The sequence below is a fragment of the Garra rufa genome, chromosome 6 (genome assembly GCF_049309525.1).
Source record: "Garra rufa chromosome 6, GarRuf1.0, whole genome shotgun sequence".
Classification (NCBI taxonomy): Eukaryota; Metazoa; Chordata; class Actinopteri; order Cypriniformes; family Cyprinidae; genus Garra; species Garra rufa.
Window position 1 is genome coordinate 45747537 of NC_133366.1, and position 13067 is coordinate 45760603.

At 33.6% G+C, this 13067-nt stretch overlaps 2 protein-coding genes across 3 annotated transcripts; one reads left to right on the forward strand and one right to left on the reverse strand.

Moving 5' to 3' along the window:
* The first annotated feature begins 633 nt into the window (after positions 1-633).
* ints15 (integrator complex subunit 15) lies at positions 634-7502 on the forward strand. 2 transcript variants are annotated; one of them, XM_073841961.1, is made up of 8 exons: positions 634-760; positions 2538-2754; positions 2895-3116; positions 3713-3878; positions 4605-4906; positions 4993-5194; positions 5296-5335; positions 6913-7501. In XM_073841961.1, exons 2-8 carry the CDS (start codon positions 2557-2559, stop codon positions 7208-7210), a joined length of 1428 nt encoding a protein of 475 aa, XP_073698062.1. In that variant the 5' UTR covers positions 634-760; positions 2538-2556; the 3' UTR covers positions 7211-7501. The 2 variants fall into 2 exon arrangements, with proteins under 2 accessions (XP_073698062.1, XP_073698063.1); XM_073841962.1 differs by having other exon boundaries at positions 684-760; positions 2552-2754; positions 6913-7502.
* Positions 7503-9646: 2144 nt separating this feature from the next.
* pmm2 (phosphomannomutase 2) lies at positions 9647-11457 on the reverse strand. The gene is made up of 7 exons (XM_073841964.1): positions 11350-11457; positions 11171-11247; positions 10971-11062; positions 10418-10517; positions 10248-10323; positions 10020-10135; positions 9647-9896 (listed from the first exon to the last, which is right to left on the reverse strand). Exons 1-7 carry the CDS (start codon positions 11444-11446, stop codon positions 9792-9794), a joined length of 663 nt encoding a protein of 220 aa, XP_073698065.1. The 5' UTR covers positions 11447-11457; the 3' UTR covers positions 9647-9791.
* Positions 11458-13067: the final 1610 nt, after the last annotated feature.

The following is a 13067-nucleotide window of genomic DNA, read 5'->3' on the forward strand; positions in this document are numbered from 1 at the left end:
AAAATTCAGCTTTGAAATTACAGGAATAAATTACATTTTAAAATATATTCAAATAGAAAATAGTTATTTTACATAGAAAAATATTTCAAAATTGGACTGTTTTTGCTGTTCTTTAGATCAAATAAATGCAGGTTTGGTAAGGAGAAGAGACTTCTTTAAAAACTTGTAACTTGACGTGAAATACTTTAAATAAAAAATACATAAAAAACAAAATAAAAATAACATTAATTAATGGAGCCATTTAAAAAACACAGAACAAAATAACAAAATTTTAGATACAAATAAACTAAAATAGAAAATTGAAATTAAGCAAATTCAAAATATTAATAAAAACTATAATAGCAACTCAATGATACTAAATTATCACTCTATCCGGAGGTAACTTAAGCTGTAAGATTTTCGGTCTATTTTCAAATATATTATGGCTTTAAAATTAGGTTATATGCTCAGAAATCACAATTAAAATGTCTAGACGTAATTAAAGTAGATAACAAAATATCCAAGCAACTGGATTTTGAAAACAAATTATTCTAACGCTTTTTAATCCAAATACTTTTTGAATGCACGGTACAGTAGGCCTATCTCCAGTTCGCAGGAGGCGCTGATCAGCCGCGCTTTTCCTCAAGCAACCGAGTCTACTATGTCCTCTGCGGGTGTCCGTAGTTATTTTGTGATGAACAACTTTCACATTGTCAGTTATGGGATATATACATTTGCAGATTGAGAGAAGCTAATGTAACGAGTCCAGTCATTAACCCAGGTAAGGGTGTTGTAAGTATGAATATATATTTAGTGTGAACCGAGGAAACGTTTAACATTTAAAGAAACCGGTAATGCTGCAATCGCGCAGTGTAACTGCATCGCTTTAAACAATGTGTGTCACCAATGAGAATAATCACTTATTGTTGCTTATTTGTGACAGTTTTCGATTAACCCACTCAGAATTCAATACCAGGTATTCTAATATGACCCTATTAGTTAGTTATTATAGCGAAACATTATATTCAGAGCTTCTCTTTATCACTGTTTTCATATGACACGCCTTACAACAAAATAGTGTGGTATTAGTACAGTGATAGTATAAGGTAGTACCACGAGATAAACGCTAGGAAAGACAAATATACCATGGTTTACTCTAGTATTACCTCAAAAACATGCTTAATGGCAAGAATCCAATGCTCTTACCATAATGAATTTCCAAAAAACATGGTATTATCTTGATACAAGTCCAACAATCAAGGCATTTTCATGATGCATGTCTAAAAATCGAGGTATTATCATGATGTATGTGCAAGAAAAACATGGTATTACCATGATGCATGTCCAAAAAACATGGTATTACCATGATGCATGTCCAAAAAATATGGTATTGTCATGAAGCATGTGCAAAAATGGCGGTATTATCATGATGTATGTGCAAAAAAACATGGTATTATCATGATGCATGTCAAAAAACATGGTATTATCATGATGCATGTCCAAAAACATGGTATTACCATGATGCTTGTCCAAGAAACATGGTATTATCCAAAAATCAAGGTATTATCATGATGTATGTGCAAAAGAAACACGGTATTACCATGATGCTTGTCCAAAAACATGGTATTATCAGGATGGATGTCCAAAAAACATGGTATTATCATGATGCATGTCAAAAAAACATGGTATTATCATGATGCATGTCCAAAAATCATGGTATTATCACGATCATATCCAAAAATCATGGTATTATCATGATGCATGTTCAAAAATCATGGTATTATCATGATGCAGGTCCAAAAATCATGGTATTATCATGATGCTTTTCCACAAATCATGGTATTATTATGATGCAGTTCCAAAAATCATGGTATTATAATGGTGCATGTTCAAAAATCATGGTATTATCATGATGCATGTCCAAAAATCATGGTATTATCACGATCATATCCAAAAATCATGGTATTATCATGATGCATGTTCAAAAATCATGGTATTATCATGATGCAGGTCCAAAAATCATGGTATTATCATGATGCTTTTCCACAAATCATGGTATTATTATGATGCAGTTCCAAAAATCATGGTATTATAATGGTGCATGTCCAAAAATCATGGTAATATCATGATGCAGATCCAAAAATCATGGTAATATCATGATGCATGTCCAAAAATCATGGTATTATCACGATCATGTCCAAAAATCATGGTTTTATAATGGTGCATGTCCAAAAATCATGGTATTATCATGATGCAGATCCAAAAATCATGGTAATATCATGATGCATGTCCAAAAATCATGGTATTATCATGTTGCATGTTCAAAAATCATGGTATTATCATGATGCATGTCCAAAAAACATGGTATTATCATGATGCTTTTCCAAAAATAATGGTTTTATCATGATGCAGGTCCAAAAATCATGGTATTTTCATGATGCATTTTTAGAAATAATACATTAAATTACATATTTTGGTTCGTCTAATATTAATGATTTTAATGTCTTTCGTATTTCTCATTTGCACAGTTTGGCTGACATTTGTATTTGATGTTGTAGTTTCTCCTCCACAGCAGAGATGAGTGATATTCGGCATGCATTGCTGCGGCGTGATCCGCTGAGCGCAGCTAAAGAGGTTCTGTATCATCTGGACATCTCACTGGGCAGTGCTCTGCAGAGCTCCACTGGCCCCACACCTGGACTGGAGAAGAGCACGGTGGAGCTGGTGGAGGAGTTCATCTTTCATGTCCCTAAAGACAGAAATATCCAGCCTAAGGTGAGGAACCAGGTGTATGGTTTGGTTTGACTAAAAAAATTTAAATAATTGTTTTCTATTTCTAATTTATGTCTGCAAAGCTGAATTTTCAGCATCTTTACTCATTCTAATATGCTGATTTGACCTATGTTTTGACTCAGAGGATGAGCTGCGTTCAAGAATTGCAGCTGCTGGAGATCATGTGCAGTTATTTCCAGGAGCAAAGCAAGGACGCAATCCGACAGATCATTTTCTCCGCCCTCTTTAGTCTCCAAGGCAACAAGGCTGATGAGAGCCGCATGGCCATGCTTGGGAAGCTAGTTTCTATGGCGATAGCCGTGTGTCGGGTGCCCATACTAGAGTGTGCAGCCGCCTGGCTACAGGTGTGTGATATTAGTTTGCTTTCATTTTGTGTCATAATAACCTTGAGTTTTAATGTTATTTTATGATTTCTCTAGAGCATGTTAAATAATTAATTCACCCAAAAATAAAAATTCTGTCGTTAATTACTCACCCTCATGTCGTTCCAAACCTTTAAGACCTTTGTTCATCTTCGAAACACAAATTAAGATATTTTTGATGAAATCCGAGAGCTTTCTGACCCTGCATAGACAGCAATACAACTGAAAAGTTTAAGGCGAAGAGAAAACAAAGAGAAATGCGCACGCATATATTGTGATACTCTCGTGACTGACACAGAAGAGAAGTTGTTGCATAAAGTGAAGTATTTTTGTAGCTTCAAAACATAAAGGTTGAACCACTGATGTCACATGGACTATTTTAATGATGTCCTTACTACCTTTCTGGGCCTTGAATGTGGTAGTTGTGTTGCAGACTACGCAGGGTCAGAGAGCACTTGGATTATATCGAAAATATCTTAATTTGTGTTCCGAAGATGAATGAAGGTTCTACGGGTTTAAATGTGACCTGAAAGCTTTGTAAACTCTTATGATGTGTATAATTTTTTTTTCTTTTGTAGCGCACACACTCTGCATGGTGTGTCCGTTTGGCTCAGGTGCTAATGGATGATTACTGCACACTGGTGCCGTGTGCCATCTCTACCCTGCAAAACATCTGTTCAGCCAGTCCTCGCTTTTGCTGTCAGCTCATCACTGCAATAACAGCTCTCTATGACTTCTCCTCAGGTACCAAGTTTTTTTTTTTTTGCATGTTGCATGTTATAAAATATTAAACGTATAAAATATTGTTATTATGATATTAAGTTAAATATTTTTAATGTTTTAATATAAGTTCCTTTAACGAATTTAATTTTCTTAAAAAATATAAAATGTATATAAATATTGAATATAATATAAAGTAAGATATGTATACACTGCCATTCAAAAGTTTGGAATCTTTAATACTAATTTAGTATGATCTTTAATGTTTAAAAAAAAGTTTCTTAAGGTCATCAAGGCTGTGTTTATTTAATAAAAAAAACGAAAACAGTAATATTGTGAAATATTATTTCAGAATCACAGGTTTCAAAAAAAATATTAAGCAGCACAACTGTTTCCAAAATTCATAATAAAAGTAATAAATCAGCATATTAGAATGATTTCTGAAGGATCATGTGACACTGAAGACTGGAGTAATGGCTGATGAAAATTTAGTTTTGTATCACATAAATTAATTATATTTTAAAATATATTCACATAGAAAACCATTATTTTAATCCGTAATAATATTTCACATTATCACTGTTTTTTCTGTATTTTTGATCCAGATAAATATAGACGTAATGAGCATAGGATAATTCTTTATTCTTTAAAAAAACATTAAAAATCTTACTGGTCCCAAACTTTTGAACGACAGTGTAATATATATATATTCAAAGTTATATATAATATATTTATTATTGTTGCTTGTAGATGAGTTGATTCCGCCCCCTGCACTCTTGGAGATGCTGGTTGGTTGGATCACAGACGATCCCAGACTGCTGCTCCTCACCTTCATCAACACACCTCTCAACTCCAGCCTGCCATTAGGCTGTCTTGAGATCACGCCTCTTTTGGGTCTGCTCCGGTGGTGTGTGAAAGCTCCGTTAGCCTATCAGAGAGGCCGGAAGTTAGCTTTGACCAATGGCCATGGAGAAAGTGAAAAAGGGACAGCATATGAGGAGCTCTACTCTAAACTGCACCTGAGTGTTCTTCAAGTCTTTCTCATGCTGCAGGTGTTGTATTTCTTGAACTTTGTGGTGTTTTAAGGATTCCACTCAGTATTAGAATATATAATGTGTTTTTATTTGAACTCTTGCAGGTCCACCTGACAGAACAGAATTTGATTGGTCGGCTAGCTGTGCTTCCTGTGGAGTCTGTTGCCGCGCTCGTAGAGGAAGTCAGCCGTCTGTGCGAGAAGCTCACGCCCCTCCCTGTTGCCAATCATATTCAGCTGGCACTGGATAGGCTGGCGCAAGCTCTTCAGGTCGCCATGGCAACAGGAGCTCTTCTGTGTGCCAGAGGTGAGTGATGCTTACTTCATAATGGCCTGTTTGGGTTTTGATATGAAAAGAGCAGCATTTCAGTGATGTCACTTCCTGTTTTTTTTTTTTTTTTCTTTTAGAGGACCTGCGGACTTTGTGCTCCAGACTTCCCCACAACAAGTGAGTCACTGATAATGTGGAACATGAAACCTGTTCATGCAGATTTTAATATTAAAATGATTGAATGATTTGTGACCATTTTGAAATTAGCATGGGCCTGCTTGGTTGGTCGATTAAATGTAAAGTCGGCAACACCAAAGCTCCAAAATAGGGATGCACCGATCCGGATCGGCCGATCTTGCTTGCGCGTTTTGTCAGTAAAGCCGGTTCTGTAATCAGCGGTAAATGCCATCAGGTGCGTGATTTCACGTTGAGCCATATATACTACACACAGCCGCTGTTTACCGACGAGCTGCGCACATTCACACTGATAATGAACATGGATTTGCGCATCTTGTCTGTGAACAACGGCTGTGTGTAGTATATATGGCTCAACGTGGAATCACGCACCTGACGGCATTTACCGCTGATTACAGAACCGGCTTTACTGACAAAACGCGCAAGCGGATCGGCCGATCCGGATCGGTGCATCCCTACTCCAAAAGTCGAAAAAATTCAATGAACAAACTTTCGCTTGGTTGATTAACATTAATAATTTAAATATTAAAGTATAAAAACATATAAATAAATTTATAAATTTATATAATAATGTCAAATGTATTTTATCTAAAAAAAAAAAAATATATATATATGGTTCAGGATAAAAATAACTGGTCCACAATATTTTTATATAATTATTTATATTTTATATATATATTTTATATTTAAAAATTTCTATTGTAATTTTAAAATGAACTTTATGTATATTTTAATATGTATTTTATATATCTGTATTTATATTTATATATATATATATATATATATATATAAATATTTATTTATTTATTTTTTATATATGTTATTTTTATATCAATACAAAATTTTCTATTTTTCTATTTATAATGTAATATGCATTATTTATATGTATGTATATGTATTATTTGTAATATATATTTATAATTCATAAAACAATATAAAATTTTATATAGTTGAGAATGTTTTTGTATAAATATATTTTTATGTAAATATAACATTTTCTATTGTTATAGATTTTAAAATTAACTATATATGCATGTGTGTGTGTGTGTGTGTATTATTTGTAATATATTTATGTATGGTTCAATTTAAAAATATATTTAGAAATATATTTCAATATCTTATATTTATATAAAAAATATAAATGATTATAAAAAACTTATCAACTAATTACTTTTTATCCTGAACCGTGTATATGTGTGTGTGTGTGTGTGTGTGTTATATAAAATTAGTTGTCTATTTTAATATATTTTAAAATGTAAGTATATTTATATTCCAATAAGTATTATTATAATTTATATCATTTATTTAGTTATCACAATTGAAATGATTGTGCTGATTAATATTTAGTTGAAATGTTTGTAACAATGTAGTCTAATGCGTCCTTGATGAATAAAAGTATTAATTTCTCTTTCTCAAAAAAAAAAAAAAAAAAAAAACTCACTGACTTACTTAACTCTGGTATATGCGTATCTCCATCAACCATTCAGAAACCCACATCAGTCAAAATCCATTTTTGTTAATTTGTGAGCATTGTGTATTAACACTTTGTTTTCTTGCAGTCTGTTACAGCTTGTGATGTCCGGTCCCGTAGTGCAGCCTCCACCTCACAGCGGACCGTTCCAGCCAAACATGTACCCACACATCCACCCGGGTCGGCCCTCCGCTCTTTCTCCCCACAGCCCGCACCAGTCCGCCCTCCCCTCCCCACACAGCCCACACCCCGTACTGTCACCACACCCCACACACCCAGCGCTCTCCCCACATCGCCCTCTAACAGCCCACGCCGCACACCCTTCTCTCTCTCCACACGCCTTCCATCCCGCTGCCATGGCCTTTCCATACCGGCCCATTCGTTAACCAGCAATACAGGACTTTTGGACTACTCAGCTTCCTCTTGGGATGAGAACAAACTGTTTTTGTTATATTTTATATTAGATGATCTTCAAAAGTTTTGGTTTGAACTTGTAGTCACATGTTTGGCTTGGTCAGGTAATATGGTCTTGTGTATCACAAACTGGGATATGCATTGTATCATTTTAGGTTTGATATGGACTTGTATAGATTAAGTGTTGTTTCAGGTAAAAATGCAGTCATACATTTTAAACAATAATATTGTACAAACCATGAAATATATTTTTGGAAAAGCAACATTTGTGGTTATTTAATACATAGTTTAAATAGCAAATCAAACACTTTTTATACTTAAAATACGTAATATTTTCCAAATAAAAATATTCTTTTTTTTTGTTTTTAAAAAGCAATTAGTAACATAAAAACAACAGAAAATATCAGTTTAGTAAATACTTTTATTTGTAAATCTAAAATGTGCATGTGAGTAGGATATTACAAACATTGAGAATTGCAATTTTATCTTCAAATGTGTTGCTGATAAAAATAAGAACCTCTTTATTATTTTTTACACATTTTATGCATTTAGCCCAGAATATGTACAGTACTCTTTCTTATGGTTGAGTGCAGCATTATCATATCCAGTCAGAATTTATTTCCTGTTTATTGTACAGCATTTCATTCACTTATTTTACTTCAGCAGGTAGATTTACACTGTCAACAAATAATCATTGGTTTTGTTGTCAGGAAACAAACTATTAAAGGAGAAGTTCACTTTCAGAACAAAAAAAGTTCATTTCCAGAACCCCCTTGTCATCCAAGATGATTCAAGTTCATGTCTTTCTTTCTTCAGTCGTAAAGAAATTATGTGTTTGAGGTAAACATTTTAAGATTTTTCTCCATGTAATGGTAATGGTCTTATTTAGCGAAACAATTGGTTATTTAAATATGCAATTTATATATCTCAAATGCTTGTCTTGTCTAGCTCTGCATGAACTCTGTGTATTCCGATTCAAGACAGTTAGGGTATGTTGAAAAACTCCCATCTTATTTTCTCCTCCAACTTCAAAATTGTCCTACATTACTGCAGACGTACAGACCCAGTGTTTACAAAGTGAACGGGCAAAGAGTGTCAAACGGCCTTTACAAAAAAAAAAGTAAAACAGTGATGTAGGACGATTTTGAAGTTGGAGGAGAAAATGAGATGGCAGTTTTTCAACATACCCTAACTGTCATGAACTGGAATACACAGTGTTCACACAGAGTTAGACAAGACGTGTGTTTGAGGTTAAAAGGTATATAAATCATAATTGTTTCGCTAGATAAGACCCTTCTTCCTAAGCAGGGATCGTTTAGAGCCCTTTGAAGCTGCATTTTGGAAGTTCAAACTCGCGGGCACCATAGAAGTCCATTATATGGAGAACATTCCTAAAATTTTTCCTTATAAAAAAAACTATTTCTTTTACGGCTGAAGAAAGAAAGACATGAACATGGATGACAAGGGGGTGAGTAAATTATCTGTACATTTTTGTTCTGGAAGTGAACTTCTCCTTTAAGTCAGTTTAATTTGAGCAAAAATTGATCAAGTTATAATTTAACAAAAGTCCTTTGTACTGATGTCTTTTTAACTTCTACTTATAACCTAAACTCTCGCACCTCCACCGTTAATTTTAGTTAGTCCAGCCCACATCAGTCTTTTTTAATCACTTTCACCACTGTAAAACAAAAATCTTTAACATAACATATCCAGTAACATTTTTTGAAACCCATCCTGTCGTAACTGCACGATATCTTGTTTCATAACAAAATAAGTTTATAGTGTATATTTCCAGTATTGACATGATTTAAAGGTTGTATCAGCGATTTCTAGCCTGAAACATAAAGTGTCAAATTCAGCTGACCTTTCTTCACGATCCGCTCGCTGCTTGCCCCATAAATTGTCTGTGAAAAAAACGCGTCTCTCTGGTCAGCCTAGGGTCCGAGATATGCCAAAAAAACAATCGGCACTACCAACCTTTCCACAGATCAACAGTGTTCCAACCAATCAGCGTCAGGGGTTTGGTGTTGTGGACTTTCGCTCCGCCTCCCTCACATCCCTGCACCAGTAGGAAAGTCCACAACACCAAACCCCTGACGCTGATTGGCTGGAACACTGTTTGTTTATCTGTGGAATAGTCGATAGCGCCGATTGTTTTTTTTGGCATATCTCGGACCCTAGGCTGACCAGAGAGACGCGGTTTTTTCACAGACAATTTATGGGGCAGGCAGCGAGCGGATCGTGAAGAAAGGTCAGCTGAAATTGACACTTTATGTTTTAGGCTAGAAATCGCTGATACAACCTTTAAGGCACAGAGGTTCAGACGTAATGACACTAGCACCAGTCAGTTCCTTAAACCTGTAAATAATGTATCAGATTATGTATAAAATGAATACGTACACATGAACTGTATGTACAGGTTTATCCAGTACTTGTCTTGAGGTACAACCATTGAAATACACAATAATGGCGTCGACATGTCAAGTGAGACTTCTATTCATAATTTCAAAGTTCATGGTGGTTTTAGTCTTCATTCAGGATAGCAGAGGTTTATCACTTGAAGAAGAGCTCTTTGCAGATCCTCTGTGTGTCCTCAGGTGATTTGACCTCATGACCGATTGTTCTGGGGTCTACAAAGATTTCATAATCATTTCCACCCTGTTTAAAAAAACATCACAAAACGGTTTAATTTAAGCAAGTCTGTGACTTTTATGCAACAGCACGTGTGCATGAATACACAAATGCTACTACTAGTCAAGACTGTATCACAATTAGGCTTACAGGCATTGTTTTGTCTCCAAAGAAATGGATGTGTTTGTATGAGTCTTTCTCTACAATTCCCAGACAATATCGCTTATCCCAGCCCTCTGGAAACACATCAAAGCTGATCTGCCCACCTGCAAAATAAAAACATACATATGAATACATTATGTATAGGTTTATATGTACAATACACAAACATTTAATTGGCCACACAACTGCATCTACTGTACATAAAACGTTACGAACCAATGGAGAAAGCTAGTCCTTTCCCAGCAAACTCCTCTCTTAAAACGGAAACAAACTTTTCTCTGATTTTCTCCTTCTGCATAACAAGAACATTAACAAAAAAGTCAGTCAACCTTTAATGACATCCTTTGAAAAGACAATGACATGTGTTGATAAATACTTAAAATTACCTTATCAAGTTCAAAGAATTCAATTCTTTCCTCTTGGCTGCAGCTTCGACCAACTGGAGAGACATTCAGCATTCCGTTACGGAATTCAATAAATGTGCCTCTGAAATAAGGTAAAAAAAACCATAAGTATTAAGGTTGCAAGAAAATGGCATACATATAGATATTCAAAAGTTATTGCACTTAATTACACTTACTTTTTGTTCTATTTTAAAATAGTGCTGGGCAGCGATTAATCATTATTAATCACATCCAGCATAAATGTTTTTGTGTACATATTGTTTTTGTACTGTGTAATTTTTTTCAATTTATGCATGTATATATTAAAGAAATTTAATGTGCTATTTTTACTAAATAAAAGTATGAATTTCTTCTTTTTTTTAAATTCTTAACTTTATGAATTCTTTACCAATGTAAATTCTTTACCAAAATGTAAATCTGTACCAATGTATAATGTAAATTATTTATAAAAACTATAAGTTTCAGTTAAGATTTAAGTAAAGCAGGAAAATATGTTTCCCCCAAGCAACTAGTCAATAGGTTGTGATATCCTTACCTTTTCTTGGGCAGTTTTATCTTTGAAAGGTAATTGAGGCAGAAATTGATGAAATCCTGTAAAACCTCCTCTCCCAAGTATGCCTGAATATTCTGATTTAAAAAATAAGTAAATAAAAAATATGAACATAGAAAAGCAACTAATATAATTTGCTAGAGTTTGTGCGCTTATTTAATTGCAAACTGAGAATTTAAAATTACCTGTATAGAGTGCAGCTGCCCAAACCTGTATGCTACCAAACCGTTCTCAGCAAACACATAATCCACTCTATCAATAACTGTAAAGGAAATTAAACATTTTAAGTACTCATAAACACTTTGAATACACTGGATATTATTGTGCATGTATTTAAACTGATTTTCTTAATCGTTATACATACCATCATCACCCAACTGCTCTTTAATTTTGTCCAAGTCTGATCCTCCGACCACCCCGACTTTCACTCGCTTTTTCAGTTCACTCAAGAACTGATGCATGTCAGGAGTTGCTTTCTAAAGACAAAAACATACACAGTGGTAACTGCTTCACTTACTTGAATTATTAAATACCAGTTCTTTTTTACTTATGTAATATGCTTTATAATTATTTTGCCAATTAAATTAGTTAAACATCCATTCAATACTTCAATGTTGTGGATACATAGTATTTCATATGTCCAAAAAATATTAAAGACGTATGAAGTAATCTTAGAACTATTCTTTTCAAAACAGTGTCAATAAACAGTAGCTACCCATTGTGTCAAGTTACTTACTCAATAGTGTAATAACATCCCCTGCTGTAGGGTCCAAGTGTGTCTTACACATTTTTTTTTAAATCTATTGAAACATTCTTTTGCTTTTCTGTAGCAACTATTTAAGGTAAGAAAATATTTACTGGAGTGAAAAGTGTGATAACTAAACACAATCTTCCATGCATCAACTTTGAAACAGAAGTACATATTCTTTTGGCTTGAAATGCAACCTTATGATCTTTTATTTCATATGTCATTTAAGTCAGGGGGCCTCAGCACTTCCAAAGGGGCAACAAAATAAGCCATTAATTTCTTATCTTAATTCTCCTATTCAAATTAATCACATTTTCTTTTCACAACTTGGAAAAATGGCATATATGAGGTAGTTTAATTTAAAAAGTGTGTGATTTTTTTTTATTTCTAGAAAGGTCATGTAAATTAAGTTTCAGCACATTTTATAATGAATATACGTGTTTTAGTTACACCAAGCAAGATCAGGAAGAAATAATGTGTAAACATATTTTTATAACTACAGTTCTTAACAAGTAAATCAAGAAAAACCAGAAAAGTCATTGGACATTTGAATACTGCTTGGGTGGCCCTTGAAGTCAAAAAGTTTGCAAACTACTGATCTAAATTATGTTGTACTGTAAAATGTGTTTTCACTAGAGTCAGCCCATAACTATATTTGACTTACAATGTTTATATATAAAATCTATCTTTACCCCACAAGTGTAATATAGTACATAGAGGACGAAAGCTATCTTTAACCCTTATGCGGTCCTCGTTTTCAAATCACACTCGGAGTATTTGGGGGTCCTTTTTCGCGCCGGGAACAAAATGCAATTTTGTAACAAAATAATAGTTCCAAAAAAAAAAAAAAAAAAAAAAATATATATATATATATATATATATATATATATATATATATATATATATTTTTTTTTTTTCTGTTTATTAAAGTTTTTACTTGACATTTGTGCAGTTTTCAGTGGTTTAATCATATTTTGTAAATATATATAAATTAATAAATAAATAAAAAAATTGGTCGAAAAAAAATAAAAAAATAAATTCACTTCATAAAAGACCCACATTTCTAACTTTAATTCATGGGGATAACATGGGTCATTTCACATGGTTTAGGTGTAAGATTTTTGCACATCTTTTGGAAAATCCAGTTTTAAAAAATAAATAAATACATTTACCACTAGGTGGCTGCAGAGCTCCACTATTCACCCACCAGAAAGATATCTTTTCACAAGTTTTTTCAGTTGAGTTCATAGCTACATCTTATGAAATCACGCATTTTTTGTACTGAAACAAATCAGTTCTATTACATATTGAGTAGCAGTACACAACATGAACAT